Source organism: Trichoderma virens (genome assembly GCF_000170995.1).
Source record: "Trichoderma virens Gv29-8 chromosome Unknown TRIVIscaffold_88, whole genome shotgun sequence".
Taxonomy (NCBI): domain Eukaryota; kingdom Fungi; phylum Ascomycota; class Sordariomycetes; order Hypocreales; family Hypocreaceae; genus Trichoderma; species Trichoderma virens.
Genome location: NW_014013661.1, coordinates 802,877 through 819,133, shown reverse-complemented (window position 1 = coordinate 819,133; position 16,257 = coordinate 802,877). Strand labels below are relative to the sequence as shown.

Here is a 16,257-nt window from a genome sequence, read left to right as displayed (position 1 = left end):
GGAGTCGTTGATCTGACCAGTTAATTACTTGAGTGCTGTTAGTGCTCACTCTGACCAACTATGCATTATAAAACAATGCATGCTGCAAAGTCGTACGACGGGCAAAATACAGAATACAATAAATAAACAACAAGTCAGTCAACATAACAACAATAAACAATAAGAAGCAAAAAAAAAAGAAATACAATGAAAAAAGAAATCGGACTCCGATACTGGGAATCGAACCCAGGGCTGCTCGGATCTTAATGAGAGCGAGCGATGTTAGCCACTACACCATATCGGATGTGTTTCTTGAAGGAGTCCGGCGTAATTAACACCTGTAAGCTATACCCACTGTGCTAAGTGCGGGAGCCTCGAGCTAACTGAGGTCCCTCTCATAGTAAAGACATCCGCAACGACAATCCGAGGCTGTTGGTTTGGTGGGCTCCCACAGATGCCATAACGTGCTTTACATCCCATGTATAGACAAAAGAGCGTATTCCCAAGACTCATCACCTTACGGTAATTTGACAGATATATTCACAGAAAGTAGAGCAATTCTCAATGAACAGCCGATCGCCCGTCCGACGGGCCGGCGCCATTAGCGATGAAGCGATCCCAACCCAAACTCCACCAGGACCTGTGTATGCCTGCCCTCCCTATATAAAGCGACTACTAGACTACCTATGTAGTAGCGTGTAAAGAACCAAAACGAATGCCCAGAGGTATCTTATCCGTAATTAATCCCATGCCCAAAAGAATAGACCCAACGCAATCCCGTTATATCGCATCACAAGACCCGGACCACGACGACATGGCAATCTCGTCGACCCCATCGTCCGGAATAGGGTCGCCCATATCCATAATACCATACATATCCCACGACAAAAAGTTTTGCAAGTCATCAAGATCGAGTGCCTCGCACATTGGTTGAATTGGACCACCCCACTTGGACTGGACTTGCGGCGGCTGCGGCAGCGCCGTAGGCACGGGCTGTTCATGCTGCAGGCCGGATCGTGACGAGATTAGACCGTCCTGACTGAGGCCGACGAGCTGCTGCGCCGCATTGTTGCGATCCCAAACACTAGAGCTTGGACTTTCGGCAGACCAACTCAGCCCCCGAACACCGCTTGCACGATCAGCCGCTCGCCTCGTTGCGATACCTGTCCGTGCAAGCGAATGAAGAGAAATGGACGGAAGCATGTACTCTGGCGTGCCTTGGACGGGGCTGACCGATACGGGTGTATACCTATAAGATGTAGTGTTAGACAAGTATACATGATAAAAGATGTGCGACCCGAGGGCCCATAAGTACTTACTTTTCGCCTTCATGAGTTTCGGAGCTGGCTTCCGACATCATTCTGCTCACGAGATCATCTCGATTAGATGTTTGCCGAATCTTGATCAGCCACCTGTCAATGGTATTTGACTATACCAATATGGTTAGCAGGGGACGACTAGTCGAGAATCACATTCGGAGACTTACAAGTGATTGCGCAATCGGAAACAGGGCAGACATCATCCGGAGAACCCGACGGTTGCTTTCAACGGCGTTGATGGCATCATTCAGTTTTGCCAGGGCATCGGGCCTGTTTGGATCAAGCAAACGCGCAACGTAGTACAGCATCACTCTGCTGCTGTCGTATACAAAATAGGGAAGCAGGCTGTCAGATAAGAGACTCGCTCCATGATCGGCAGCCTCGGCCAGGATGTCGGCTATTTGCTGCGCATGATGGTAGCAGTTGGCCTGTGCGGATTGAAGAAAATCGTGGTGCTCTGGCGGGACAAGAAGAGGTTTGGGAAGCTTGAGCAGATCTGGCATGGACAGCTTGTATAGCTCCAAGTAGTTGTGGTGATATGTGCAGTGTATCAAGACCAGTGCTCCCAGTTGATTTGAGTCCAATCGTGCATATATGGTTTCCATGGAGTATTCGACGAATTCTGGAAGTTCCCGCTGCCACAGACGAAGATCGGCGTCGAGGGCAGCAAACGGCGATTCCGGGAGCCAGGGCGGAGGATGGGAGTCCAGCTGATTTACATATCTGCGGCGATAGTTAGAAAGAGAAAAGGGCCAAGTGATGACTGCTGGCGGGACCAAGAAGCTCATACCTGACAATTCGCTTCCAGAGCGCCACCACCCGGATGTAGTATGCCATGATGCCCATGTTTGCTGATGGCTTTCTCGGCACCGCAGAGGGCGGCAAGAACTGCAAAACATGCCCTACGCCTAGAGTTTCTGTGACTGATGCTATCCGTAGGCCGAAATTCCTCTCATTAGTAGGCAACTGAATCTTGATATCGTTTTCGCGGAGAAGAGTTAGTTGATCGATGCCGCTGCCAGCCCATGCATCGAGGACATAGCACGCCCACATGAGCCTCCGGCGACTCTCCCTAGTGACTACAGATGGGGTAGATTCGCTGGAATCGGTGCACAGAACATCGAGAGATGCCTCGACGTTGATTTTTAGGGCATGGGCCATGCGGACGGCAAGGCCGCTGAGCATCAAGGCGTGGGAGTATTCTCCAAGTCGGAAGTGAAAGTCATGAAGTAGAATGGCGACCTGGAGGATGGTGAGCCACAATCATTCTTGCTGAGAATTTGTGAAGCCGGGGTAGTAGCTTACCATGAGTCTTTGGACAGAAATCTTTCCAAAATTGGTCAGTATGAGGAACTCGGCCCTCTTGGCCCACTCATTGCCGGCAAGGCGGATGAAGCTAGAGGCAGAAGCGTGCTCATTCTGGTTCAAGACGTAGAATCTATTCACATCATGTTAATGGGCCATCGTATTGCCTTCCTTTACCCGAGATAGGTAGCAACTTACTTTGCTCCGTGGGCACATATAATGTGCAGCAGCGCCGACTCGTCGTCGGAAGTGAAGCCCTTGTCCAGCTGCCGCAAAAAGGATGGCTTATGGACAAACGCAAAGCATCGGATGGGATGGACATTGGCAAAGTATTGCTCCACCACACGGCGCAGGTTACGACCGGTGGGAAGACTTGGTGAGATAAGCCTGGCAAAATCATGTGTGAGCAGGAGACTGTTGCACCTAATCATGCCACCAATACCACTACATACCATGACAATATATCGGAACCTGAGGGTTCGATGGACGCAACGCTGTGGGCGCTGCCAAGGCCCTTTGGCCCCGGCATCTCGCCCAGCTTCAACGGTTCAGAGGAGCCATTGCTGGTCATAGATGTGTCGTGCTGAGCATCGATCTCGTCGCTGCCCTCGAGCAACGCAATGGCGAGCTCACGCGACTTGCTGCGGCTTCCTTCGGTCGACGCCGTCCTGGATCCTTGGTCGAGGTTTCGCGCCCATCGCGGGGCCGAGCCGCCGTCGTAGACGCACTCGGTCTTCTTGGCGGTGCATCGCGAGCACTTCGGGCGGTCGCCGTTGCACTTCGTCTTGGACAGGCGACAGCTCTTACAGGAGCGATAGGTGCGGATCTTCCTGAGAGCCATGGGGGTTGTTCGGCCGGCGGCGAGGCCATTGTCGCCGACGCAGTCGAGCTGGAGGCGCTCGCAGTTGCGACATCCGTTTGGTCTGCCGTCGCATTTGACCTGTTGGGGGGCGTTGGTATCAGATGAGAGATGCAGTCGAGGCAGAGATGATAGAATGATGGAGAGGGATAGGTAGAGAGAGACAGAGAGTAGAGGTGGGCCAAGCTTGGTAAGGCGGTAGTAGCAGGTAAGTAGCGGCTAAATGGAACAAACTCACCTTGCGCGCTCTGCACACCCGACAGCCCATCGTATATCGCCAACCCGGGCCTGAAAAAATCGCAAAAAATTCTTCGAGTCCAGCCCGACGCCAGCGATGCCAGAATCCATGCGCTCGAGATATGAGAGAGGGCAGCATCGCCAGGCGACCAGCCGGACGTCCAGAGGTTGGCCCTTGGCCCTGCCCGAGGGACCGATGGGCGCTAGTGCGGGTGACGTGCTCGGGCGCCTCCAAGACGTTTTCTGCCCATGACCCATTGCGCGATCGCCCACTGGCCCTATCAGACAGGCCAGCCAGTAATTGCGCCTTTCTGCGCCGTGATTTTTGCATTGGATTGGGAATTTCGGGGTGCTGGGACCGGTGCGTTTTTTTTGGCGGCTGAGGAGCAGTGGGAAAGGCAACTGTGAAAAGGGAGACGTCGCTCGCGTGATACCACGCCTGGTTGACAACTTCGGGGCTTTTCCTCTCTCTTTCTTCAGGATACAGACGGACTCGAGGTACAACCATGACGAGCATCCCGGTGTACCCCCTGGCGGCCCCTCGGTGAGTGCTTGCTGCCACTTTCGCTGCTCTCTCGGCCACGGTAGCATCCGGAGGTACCGCCTATCCGGGCTGGCGCATGTACCTCCCATCGGATTGCTGCCCTCAAAACGCGTCACCCTCAGTTCGAATGGCGACAATCCCGACGTCCGGTCGACTGACGGCATTGATGGTGAAATGGAAATACTAATCTTGGGGGTTTTTTTTTTAATCTTGTTAATTACTGCCATTCTATTCTGGCTAATTTGCTTTATCCAGTCCCTTCCTATTGATGCGAGCTCGTAGTGCTGTCTAAATATAGTAGGTAGGTAGGCAAGTAGGTACATGTATGTAGTATATTACCATGTATTAGTAGCAGTATAGTCATCCAAGAGCATGTCTGTAACTCTGCCACATCAAATACATACATCCAAACAGCCAGCGTAGATCTGATTCAGCCTCAACTTCTTCCCTCATCATCCTCAATATCATCGTCATCACCACCATCCACCAAAACGCGACCCATCCCGCTACCGTCTCCATTCCTGGTGCGATATGCAACCTCGCCAAAGCATCGCACATCATCTCCCCCTCCACACATTTTCCAGCGAATAGCCTCCCATGCACGAACCCTAATTGGCAACCATGAGCTCTAAGCAGCGTGTCACTTGTGCCACCTCGCCGGATACATAACTACTGCCGAGCTTTAGTCTCGGATCCTTTGCGAATGTCTCACCGGGGAGTCTTAGACAATGTCTCGGAGCTTCATGTGCATCATCTACCGCATGGTTCGTCCGTTATAACAAGACAAGAGGAGACTGCTCTATCGAGTACGGACATGAAAACCACGGGACGAAATTATATCAGGCCATTGATACTCTTCATGGCTGCTCCTATGCTGACTTGAGAGTCCATCTTAGTGGGAATTTTACTGGACCCGAATATCTTGGGAGAGATAAGCAGCCACTTCAAGTTGAAGACCGAATCAGTAACCCACCTTCACCGACACCCTCATGTCAGCTAAGGAGATACAGAAAAGGTGCATTGAAAAGCCTCACGCCTTCTTTAACCTCGCCGTTATCTGCCATCAAACTATCAATGAGATACAATCCAAGTGGTGGCGAATCCGACTCTCGTAGAGCAGCTCACCGACGGCCCGCGACTTGGCCCGGAGCTTCGGCGAAATCGCAACGATTTTCGGTGCTGTCGGCCGATAGCCCGCCAATGCTCTCCCATTGTTACCAGTAACACGCAGACCAAGAAAATTGAATACCAACATCCTCAGAACAAGCAAGGAATCCAACATGTCCTCCACAAATTTAAAAGCAATGACACCAACGTAAACTACTCAATTTTTGCCATGTATTAACACGGCCGACTTCACTTGGACCTGAGCCGACGCAGTCCCACCACCGAAGCTCCATCGAATCCGCACCGACATCCGAAAGTCGTCTGATTTAACCAACAAACACAAAAAAGTATATGCATTTTTACTAAATATTTACCAACGCCGAGCCTATCAAGGGGCCGCCCATTTTAAATATCCTCGCATTATTCCCCCCTCTACTCCTCCATCTCCTCATCCTCTGCCGCCGCAGCCGCAGCCTCGGCCTCCTTTCTAGACTTGAATCCGGATGCCCACTCCTGTGCCTTGGCCATCACCTTGTCCTTGCCCTTGGCATCCAGCTTCTCCTCCCAAGCGGCCCATCTGCGGAACCACTTCTCTGCCTGCTGTGGCTTCAGACCCTTGACCCTTGTTCTTCTCTCAAACACGTCTCTCACAGCGGTGTGATCAGCGCTAGAGCTGGCAATGCCAATCTCGAGGTCAAGCAGCTGGTTCCAGAGATCGCCCTTCTTGGGCCAGGCAGCGAGCAGACCCTCGAACATGGTTCGGCCGCGCTCCGGCTCGCCATTAGGAGATCGGAACTCGAGAGCAGCGAATCGACTGACAATATTCTGTCCGTTGTGGCTGTCCAGCTGCTGTGTAGCTCTCGGGAGCAGAGCTCGGGCACGCGCCGGCTCATTCTTGGTGACGTGCAAAAAGTGTGCGTAGTTGGTCCAGACGCTGGGCGCCTTGGCACCAAACTTCTTGAGCATGGCCTCAAACAGCTCATCAGCTTCCTATGGTAGAGTTTAGTAGATATTCTTTGGTAGTTAAAAAAGGGGAGGTGGAGCTTCTTACCTTGAGCTTCTCCGACTGGATGTAGATGCTGGCCAGTCGCTCATACACCTCTTGCTCGTCATTGTACTGGCAAGCTCGCTTGAATACATCCTCAACCGTTTGCTTGCTACCGTAAGCCACCTCCAAGTTGAGATAGGCAACCCAGACGTTGAGCTTCTCAGTTTCCTCCCGGATGTTGATGCTCTTGATGGCTCTCTCGGCGATTTCACGTGCCTTGGGCAGCTCGCTGACCTGCATCTGGAAAGCCATGTACGCAATCCACAGCTCTGATGAGTCTGGTTGACCCAAGAGCAGACGCTCGTAGTCGCTGGCCGTCTGAGGGCCGTGGGCATCCAGCTCGGCCGTGCGGTCGACCTGAGCCTCACCCTTCTTCTTTCGCTTCTTCTTCTTGTCGGCCTGGTCGGCTTGAGAATCATTTTCTGATTCTGAACCCGATTCGTCAAATGGATTTGTCGACCATGTTGACTTTTTACCTCCACCCAGACCACCAGTCCTTTTGGTGGCGCCGGCGTCTTCCATCTCCTCATCGCTATCCTCACCTGCCTCCTCGTCCTCATCTTCACCACCTTCGTCTTCCTCGTCCTCATCTTCGGAGTCAGAGTCGCCCTGGTTGTCGGTGCCGAGAATCTTTAATAAAGCCTCCTCATCCAGATCCATGCCTTCTTCGTCGTCCTCATCCCCGTCATCCAGTGCTGCGCCAGCCTCAGAATCAGAAGCCATATCAGTGTCCTCATCTTCAAAGAAGGAAGGCTTCAGACCAAAGCTGATTCTTCTCTTTGAGACATCAACCTCCAAAACTCTAGCCTTCACCTTGTCACCCTCCTTGTACAGTTTGGTGGCATCCTTCACGGCGTTATCAGCCATCTGGCTTCGGTGGCATAGACCGCTCACGTTCGCCGAATTGTCAACGAGGATGAAAGCACCAAACTCTTCAACCTTGCGGACAACACCAGTGACGATTTGGCCCTCCTTGATGTCATTGTAGCCCAGAGGAGGAGTGTAATCCTCATCGACAACGGAAGACTTTAGACTGAGCTCAAGCTGGCTTGTGGCGGCATCGAGAGAAATAATACGACCCTTTACCAGCTGATCAATCTGGAAGCTGTCTTTCCATTCCTTCAAGAAGCGGTCAGAAAGGTTGGAAATCTTGACAAAGGCAGTCACTTGGCCTCCCAACAAGACAAAGAGACCCTTGTCGGCGACATTCTTGACGAATCCTCGCACAATATCACCGGTGGCAAGCTGTGTTATTTTGCTAATCTCCTTATCCGCCACGGGCAGTGTAGAGCTCATGATTCGTGACGGTCGCATAGAAAGGCGGATTCTCTTGTTGCTGGGATCGACATCAACAATTGAAACACGAACAATGTCGCCCTTCTTGTATTTAAGCGTGTCGACGCTTCCATAGTCATCCACCATGTCGGGAAGATGGACAGGGCCAGAGACGGTTTCACTCAGCTTCACGAGGACTTGTCGCTCATTGACCTTGGTAATCTTGCCAGGCAGAATCATGTTCTGCTTCAGCGAAGCCCAAGTTATGGCCTCAGAAGCATTGGGTGATCGAGCGGACAGATCGAGACGGTTGTTTTTGGCGTCAACCGATGTCACTCTTGCCTTGAGAGCAGAGCCGACTGGGAAGTTGGCTTCCAGATCGTTTAGCAGAGACAAGTCATCCGAGGCCTCCATGATGGAAATGCGGCCGCGGACATTGGGAGAAAGATTGACCCAAAGATACTGAGACGTAACATTGTTGACAAAGGCAATGTGGTTGTCGCCAACTTTCAGGTCGTCGAGAGAAATCGGGTTGGGGGCGTCGTTGCTCAGATCGCTGGGCTTAGTGGTGAGCTCCATAACTGAATGAGCAGATCTGTGAGAAAAGGGCAAGAAGCGATGATCTTTGGCATCGTGGACTCCAAGAATCTTGACACGGAGAATCTGCTTCTTGTTGAACTTGTCAAGAGGATCCTTTGGATCGACAATGTCCTCCCACTTGTCAAAAATCTGGGAAACGTCAATGCGACCCTGGATCTCACTGTCCACCAGCTGGACGTTCAATTGAGTGTCTTTGATGGATGTGATTCTCGCCTGGGCTGTGCTGCCAAACGCAAGACCGTCTTCTGGGGCTGGCGCCTTGGTAGAAGTTTTGGGCTTGCTGCTCACAGGCTCGGCCACAGGTGAGTCGGCGGGTGCAACCAAAATGCGCTTCAGATCCGGAATGGTTGATATGATTCTCACTTCAATGGATTCGAATTTACGCAGACCAAAGTCAGGCTGTGATTGAGCCTCGGCCGACAGTCTTCCTCTCGGCAGCAGTGCGTTGAGACTTCCGGCGAATTGAACAAACACAGCGGTAACGGTAATGTTTCGTACAAAACCCTGGACAACAGCGCCCACTTTGGCATCGTGGAAGCTCTTGAGGAGGTTGTTATCCTGAGAAGCCTTGACCAGGCTAGGCTTCTGGGTGAGGGTAATGGCTCGTCGGTTCTCATTCTTCTCAAGAACCATAAGATTCGACAGGGTCTGTCCGGCGGAGATTCGCTTCCAGGCATATTGGTTCTTTGAAGTGGATTTGTCGGTAAGATGGCCGACTGGCAGAATTGCCTTCAGTTGACTGTCGACAAGCTCCACGAAAATTTGATCCTCGGTTTTTTGAGTCACCTTGGCCGATACAATGTCGCCCAGCTTCAGGTTCTTGAGAGCAGTTTGCTTTTCAAGCCCGAATGCGCCGGGGTCTTTGCAGGAAACAATGAATCGTCTGGCTTCCGGATCGACCTCAAGAGCATGCACACTAACGACTTGTCCGGCCCGGAAATGCTCCATAGGGTCACGAATGTATGCCTCACTCATCTCAGACACCGGAAGGAATCCTCTGAGTTTTCCATAGAACTGGATATGGGCACCGTTCTGCTGAACCTTGACAATCGTTCCGAGAGTCTGCATCCCGATGCTGACATCGTCGTAAGACTTGATAGTGGGTGCCTCCGAATTGACCAGAGTCTTCTTGAGCGTGAGACGCATTTGCCTCTTGGCGAAGTTGACAGAGAGCACACGAGCCTTGACCTTCATACCTTCACGGAACTTCTTCTCGGGGTGCTGAAGGCGGATATCGGACATGTGAGTCTCAGTAACGAATCCGCTAATACCATCTGCAATCTTGATGATGAGACCTGTAACGCCTTGCTCCTTGATGACCAACTTCTCAATTTCGCCATTGATCACAGAACCAAGGGGAATGTCTTCGAGACGGATGTACTGCTGTTCCAGAAGGCTTTTGGCAAACGAAATGCTGAAAAGGCCGTCCATCTCGTTATAGCCGACAACTCGGCCGCGGTGTACGGTTCCAATCTTGAAGGGCCCGCTTGATTCGTAGAGGGCGTCGACCTTTCCATCCTTGACTCGAGAAATGTGAACGAATCCACCAAGGCCAGCAATGCCAGTATCGACAAAAAGACCAATATCGGGCTCGACGTGGCGGACCGTGCACTTTTCGACAAAAGAGGAGATGGGCATCACCTCAATCGGTCGTCGTTTCTCGTCGTCATCTTGCTGTTTCTGTGTCAGAGACATAATGTGAGGCAACAGCGAAATGCCCAACTTCGGGTCTTTGGCTGTAGGGAAGTTGCAAATAATTCTCGCTTTAACCTTGGAGCCAATCTTATACTTGGCCTTGAGGTCATCATCGTTCGGCCCGATGCCTGAGTGGATCAAATCAGCGGTAGCATCAACAGCTCCCATGATCTTTCCGGCCAACCCTCTGCCCTCATTGTCCGAAACCAGAATGTTAACAATGGTGCCAGGGAGGAATGTGTTGATAGTGGTAGCATCAGCAGGGAAAGCCTTGGTGCTTCCCAGCTTGTCTTGCTTCAAGGAGAGCTGGGCAATCTTGTTCGAGTTCTTGCCCGTGACTTGACAGAGGAAAACAGCACCCGGCTGGAGCCTCTCTTGGTCGATCAGAGGATCAATCTCGCCATTGGGGAGGAAACCATTCAGGTTTGGAATTCCAAGATCCATGACGCAACCGCGTTCTTCGACACTGACAACCGAGGCCATGACTGTGCTGTTGGGCACAACATCGTCCTTTTCCAGCCCAGTGTTGGCTTCGCTGGGACGCAGAGACAGCTCAATCTTTCGCCTTCCCTTTCCTCCAGCGGCACCATCCATAGTCGAGACCACATATGCTCTCACATATTGCCCAACCTTGAACATGGTTTTCAAGTTGACGTCGCTTTCGTCGGACGATTCCTCCTCGTCGCTCTCGCCTTCCTTTTCAGCATCACCTTGAAGTCTGCTTGTCAATTGGGCTGAAATGGCGACGATGGAGGCATGGCCAATGAGATTGTTCGGTAGTGAGACCTCAAGGCTGAGGTTGCTGATTCGAGTCACCTGTCCGAGCACCAGTGATCCCTTGACCAGTCTCTGCAACATCCGTTAGCGCAGGTTCTCGTTACCAATTGTTCGCGCGGTAGTCATACCTTGAAGTTCAGACTCTCAATTTTGATTGTATCCTCCTCTGCTTTTTTATCTGTCTTCTTGTCGCTCTTTGCGGTCGATTTCTTCGCCTTCTTCTTCTGGGACTTGGCGCCCGTCTCGAATTCCTCTTCTCGAATGGCGTCGGCCTTGGCTTCCATCTGGATCTTCTTCTGCTCGAGAGGTGTGAGAACGCTGCCACCTCCACGAGGGAACACAGGTTCGTCATCCTTCAGGACAGAGATGATTGGGGCCTTTGCGCGCTCTTCTGTCGCGCCGTCCGACTTGCGATGCGCCTTGGCCGCGGGCTTCGCATCTTTGGCCGGTGCCTCTTTTTTCGACGGTCGGGCCTCTTTTGAGTTTTTGGCCGACTTGGGCGGAGGATTGCCACCAGGGGCATCCTTCCGCTTGAGGGTGCTCATGGTGGTTGTGTAGCCGCAAGATGCAAAGGCAGAAACACAGCCTTTAGCATAGACGACTTTGGCTTCAAAAACTCGTCTGTAGCTTCAACTTTGATTCTCGATTTTTTTTTTTTCCCTGGCGGGACATCGATAAGAGTAGCGTGGCGATAAGGCAGGCGGTGTGGGCCTGCGAATTGTTCCGGGTCCACCCCAGCCATTCAAGCCACAGCTCGCCCAGCTGGAAGTTTTAGCGCAGGTCTCTAGCTGACAGGTGCTAAGGGGCCGCTGTTGGGGCGGGTGTTAAGCCGCTACAGCCATTTTCATTCACTGCTGGTGGCGCGTGCCGTGGCGGTTCCAGGCATCGTCATCAACTGTTGGGAGTACCTACGGAGTCCTCCGAATAAAGTAGCCTCCGAAGTACCAGCAATTCATGTTGAACCTTGCTACCATCCGTCTGCCTACTTCAACCTTCCATCATCGCCGCCTAATCTACGCGTCATCTCCATCTCTTCCATGGCCTGTGCTTCACGCTCGCAGTGTTCATGATGCCTCCTCGAAAGAGGCAACGCCCCAATCCCACTCTACTGAGCTCGCTGAGCTTGCCAACCACAGCTTTGTCGCCTGAGACGTCACTGTCACGAGCGTCATCTACCTCGGCGCAGCAAGCTAGCGACCAGAAAAAGCCTCCACAACCCGAATCCAACAGCGAACGCAAGTCTTCTGATGCATCACAAAGAGTGAAGGAGGTAAAACCCCCCTGTTCATCCATCCGCGCGCGAACCCCTGGACGAACGGGTTCTTACTGGGCCACAGATTCGGAAGACGAATAGCTGGTACGCATCGTGGTCGAAGCCGCCAAAGGCAACGGCCTCGACATCGGTTGCTCGGGAGAATATTCTCGGAGGCACCGTTAGAACAAGGAATGCGCCCGACTTTTCTCGATTTGAAGCAAAACGAAGCGAAGACGACGCCAGCATGCCCGACGACGCCGACCCAGTCCTGCCACCCCCTACAATAGCAACCAACACCTCCAACACCTCGAGCACCTCGAATACGGACAAAAAATCAGATGCGAATAAAAGTGTAGTCTCTTTACGTACCGGGGACAAGAAGCCCTTGGATACAGGGCGCCCACAGGAGATACCCTCACCTCCCGAGACAAAGCCACCCCCTGAGCAGCAGCAGAAAGCCTCGGATAATACAAAGGCGCAAGAACAACGACCGGAGTTAGAGGCTCCCGCCGACAAAGATGACCAAACACATGATGCTTCGCAGAAGCAAGTCCCTTCAGCTGGGTGGTTCGGCGGCTGGTGGGCCAAACCTGCTCCGGTTGAGCCTGCTGCAAAACCTATACCAGGCTCTCAGGAAACAAAGGAAGAAGCTATGAAGCCCGCCGAAACAATCGAGCCTGCCGAGGCAGCCCCACCCCCGGAGCAAGCACCTGCTTCTGAGCCTCCGGCAACCGAGGAGGCTGCAGAAGCTCCACAAGCAGCCTCTTGGTTTGGCTATTGGTATTCAACTCCTCAGCCCAAAGCAAATGCAGTTCCAAAGGCACAGCCAGACACAGCCAAAGAACAACCAACTCTGAAGGCTGAAATGTCCTCAAAACAAGGGCCAAATGCGAAAACCGCCGTGCCACCAAGCGAGACGGCTCTCCCTAAAGACGAGCGCCAGAATGGGTTGGCCGTTACGGTATCACGAGCCTCCAGCAAAAAGTCAAAGATCAACCTCAATGAAGATCCAAAGGCAAAGGCTGGAGATGTGCCGACCCCAGATGTCTCTCAACCTGAGCCGGTGGCGGCCCAGAGCACACCACCCAAAGCAGGCTCTACTTGGGCTTTTTGGTCAAGAGACAGCCCGAAGATTAAAAGCAAGACTTCCTTACCAGAGTCGGGGCAAATTGCTGTGATGGGAGAGGGGTCAGAGGTCCAGCCGCTACCTATGGCAGAAAGAAGAATCTCCGAGTCGGCGACCAAGGACCCCAAAGATAATACTCCACCAACGGAGCCACCAGCAGGTGTATTGTCTTGGCGCAGAAGCAAGCGAATTAGACCTATATCAATGGATCTTGAATCTGTACGCCCACCATCCGCGGACAGCGCCAAATCAGCGCCCGTCGACCGGCTTTCCACTACTCCCCATTCACAAGTTGGCCCTGAACAGGAGCTGCCTCCCTCGAAGCCACTGGCTAGGACAGATTCCAAGAAAAAGAAACCAGTGCCGGTATCGAAGAAATCAACGGCCGAAAGCGAGCCTATCGCAAAGGAACCGCCCAACGTTCTCCTCCCATCATTTTCTAGCACATATCAGATGAAGGAAAACCCTTCAATCCTTCGACAGATTACAAATCTAGTGCTTCGAACTTCACAACCGCCTCCCAATCACGTTTTTCGGGTCAATGACCCCCCGAAGATCCGCAAGGCCGTTGCCATTGGAGTTCACGGATTTTTCCCTGCTTCATATTTGCGTCCCATGATAGGCCAACCGACAGGTACATCGTTGCGATTTGTAGGGCTTTGTGCTGATGCCATTCGAAAATGGGCTGAGAGCCATGGCTGTTCTGATTGCGAGATTGAAAAAGTTGCCCTTGAAGGGGAGGGTAGAATTAACGATAGGGTGGCAAACCTGTGGAAGCTTCTTTTGAATTGGATTGAGCATATCCGCCAGGCCGATTTGGTTGTCATCGCTTGTCACTCCCAGGGAGTGCCGGTCAGCATCATGCTGCTAGAGAAATTGATCGATCTCGGGGTTCTAACAGATACCAAAATCGGTGTCTGTGCTATGGCTGGCGTGGCGCTTGGCCCTTTCCCCGACTACAAATCCAGTATACTTATGGGCTCAGCAGCAGAGCTATGGGAATTTGGAGATCCCCAGAGCAACAACTCACAACGATTCGAGGCATGTCTCAAGCGCGTTGTTGACTTTGGAGCGCGCATTACGTTTGTGGGTAGTATTGATGATCAGCTTGTTCCCATGGAGGTAGGATGAGAGCGCCCTTGCCAATCGTCATACAAAGGTAACTAACGGTCCTATAGTCTGCTGTATACTCACCTGCAAACCACCCTTACATATATCGAGCCGTTTTCATTGATGGTCGAGTGCATGCTCCGGATTTCATATCGCACCTGATTGGATTCGCACTTAAACTACGCAATCTAGGAATATCCGACCATGGGCTCATCCGTGAGCTGTCTGTGGCCCTTGCTGGATCGCTGTACTCGGGAGAAGGCCACTCACGCCTGTATTTCGACTCAGCTGTATATGATCTCGCCATCACACACGCCCTGGAAACGACAAACACAGCACAGCCAACGCCCTGCTTGATCCCCAAGCGAGATACGACGCCATTGGCATCGTCAAACCCATATGTCCTGCCATGGATCATGCGTGGTCTTTTAGAAGAGGATTTCGTCAAGACGCAGCTCAGCGCTGAAACCGAGGAACTACTGCGGCAATTCGACGACTGGAAGCCAACCAACAAAGCCCTCAAGGACGTAAAGTACCGTCTCGAGGCCGTTCGTTCCAAATTATGAGCGCAGATGATACCCTCATGATTTTTTTGCCATTTAATATCGCATTTACGGCGCTTCTTTCAACGCTCATTGGAGCTATTTTTGTAGCATGACTTTAATACGGCCTGTACGCGCAAGCGGCAAAAGCAGTGCATCATGAATTTGAAGATTAGCGAAACAGTTTATTTGGTTTGGGATTCTGGGTTCTAGAGACTGAATTTATTTGGCTTTTGGGTATCTATATGCGGGCATGATGTGGTGAAGGCAGAGTAAGAATTACTGGTTGAGTTGTTGTGCAGAACCATGACTAGAGGTGCGTCTGTGCTAAGAACATCAAACACGCTGGTATAGAGTAGCTATTTAGACCTCATACAAATTGGTAACTTACATCCATTTACTACATTTAGAACAACATATGTCGATAGAGGGCTCCGGAAATAGATATGACTGTTCTTAATGATCAACTTGTGGAGGGGTATGGCATATCTCGGAGAGTATTTGGGGAGCATCGAGTGACTAGGAGCTAGGCCACACAGCGAGTCAGAGAGACGAGATCTAGACAAAATCCTTGAGGATGTCGACGATCCTTCGTGCTTTAACCAAGTGATGGTACTATTGGAAGTGTCGACTGAGACAACAACGGCTGTGGTCTCAGTGAGGCGTGACATACAGAATGCCATTCCATAGCTAGCCAATCACTACATCTTGTACCAGAATAGTGCTGGGACTGTTTCACATCGTGTTACTTTGCTGCGGCTGAATTCGAGAAGAGGATAGAGCTGACGGATAATTCGGCATGGTATGCAGCCTCCCTTTCGAACATATCATATAATTTAGAGTTCAACGAAGCTGCCTCTGTCTGCGTGTCTGCGTGTCTATTTAAACAGGGCATTTCCCACAATCACTACTCTCTTCAACATACGATTCATACTCAACTCTACACTCTTAGCCTCATTGATCTTTATTACCATGAAGACATTTATGCAGACCACGGTAGTAGCATTACTACAGGCAAGCCTGTAAGTGACCCATCCAGATTGACCCTTTGCAATTAACTTAACCCCCCATAGGTGTGTGGGCTTTATTGTAATTCCCCAATTGCCAGAAGGGTGTCCGGTTGTTACTATCCCGGGACGCTGCCCTCCTCTCAATACCCTTAAGCACTGTGGTCCTCATCCAGATTGCATTTTACTCAAGACCGTTACGAAGCCGTGTAACTGCCCGACTCCCGCGCCAACGGTGGTGGCGCCTTGTCCGACTTGTCCAACTGGTTGTGGGACAGCTTATGAGACGGTGACTGCTAAATGTCCACAGCGTTTGGAATAATTGCAAAGAGGAGTCGTCCCAGAGGTAGAAGCGGGTGACTTATGTGCTACAGGCGGTACATGATATGAAAAAGGCAGAATTTCCGCTGGACTGATTATTGAGATAGCATTTGTGTAGTGCGCAGAGACTTACAAAAATTGAGTTTTTTGA

At 51.7% G+C, this 16,257-nt stretch overlaps 3 protein-coding genes across 3 annotated transcripts; 1 reads left to right on the top strand and 2 right to left on the bottom strand.

Moving 5' to 3' along the window:
• Nucleotides 1-759: 759 nt before the first annotated feature.
• On the bottom strand, nt 760-3,730 carry TRIVIDRAFT_42822 (uncharacterized protein; the record flags this gene model as incomplete). Its single annotated transcript, XM_014096369.1, has 10 exons — nt 760-1,075; nt 1,105-1,185; nt 1,299-1,408; nt 1,466-2,021; nt 2,089-2,540; nt 2,604-2,736; nt 2,802-2,888; nt 3,051-3,057; nt 3,237-3,543; nt 3,701-3,730. 10 exons carry the CDS (start codon nt 3,728-3,730, stop codon nt 760-762), a joined length of 2,079 nt encoding a protein of 692 aa, XP_013951844.1.
• Nucleotides 3,731-5,678: 1,948 nt separating this feature from the next.
• On the bottom strand, nt 5,679-11,290 carry TRIVIDRAFT_76054 (uncharacterized protein; the record flags this gene model as incomplete). Its single annotated transcript, XM_014096368.1, has 3 exons — nt 5,679-6,340; nt 6,402-10,817; nt 10,874-11,290. 3 exons carry the CDS (start codon nt 11,288-11,290, stop codon nt 5,783-5,785), a joined length of 5,391 nt encoding a protein of 1,796 aa, XP_013951843.1.
• Nucleotides 11,291-11,814: 524 nt separating this feature from the next.
• On the top strand, nt 11,815-14,802 carry TRIVIDRAFT_123323 (uncharacterized protein; the record flags this gene model as incomplete). Its single annotated transcript, XM_014096367.2, has 4 exons — nt 11,815-12,015; nt 12,092-12,811; nt 12,986-14,236; nt 14,305-14,802. The coding sequence occupies 4 exons, from the start codon at nt 11,815-11,817 to the stop codon at nt 14,800-14,802; spliced, it is 2,670 nt and encodes an 889-aa protein (XP_013951842.1).
• Nucleotides 14,803-16,257: the final 1,455 nt, after the last annotated feature.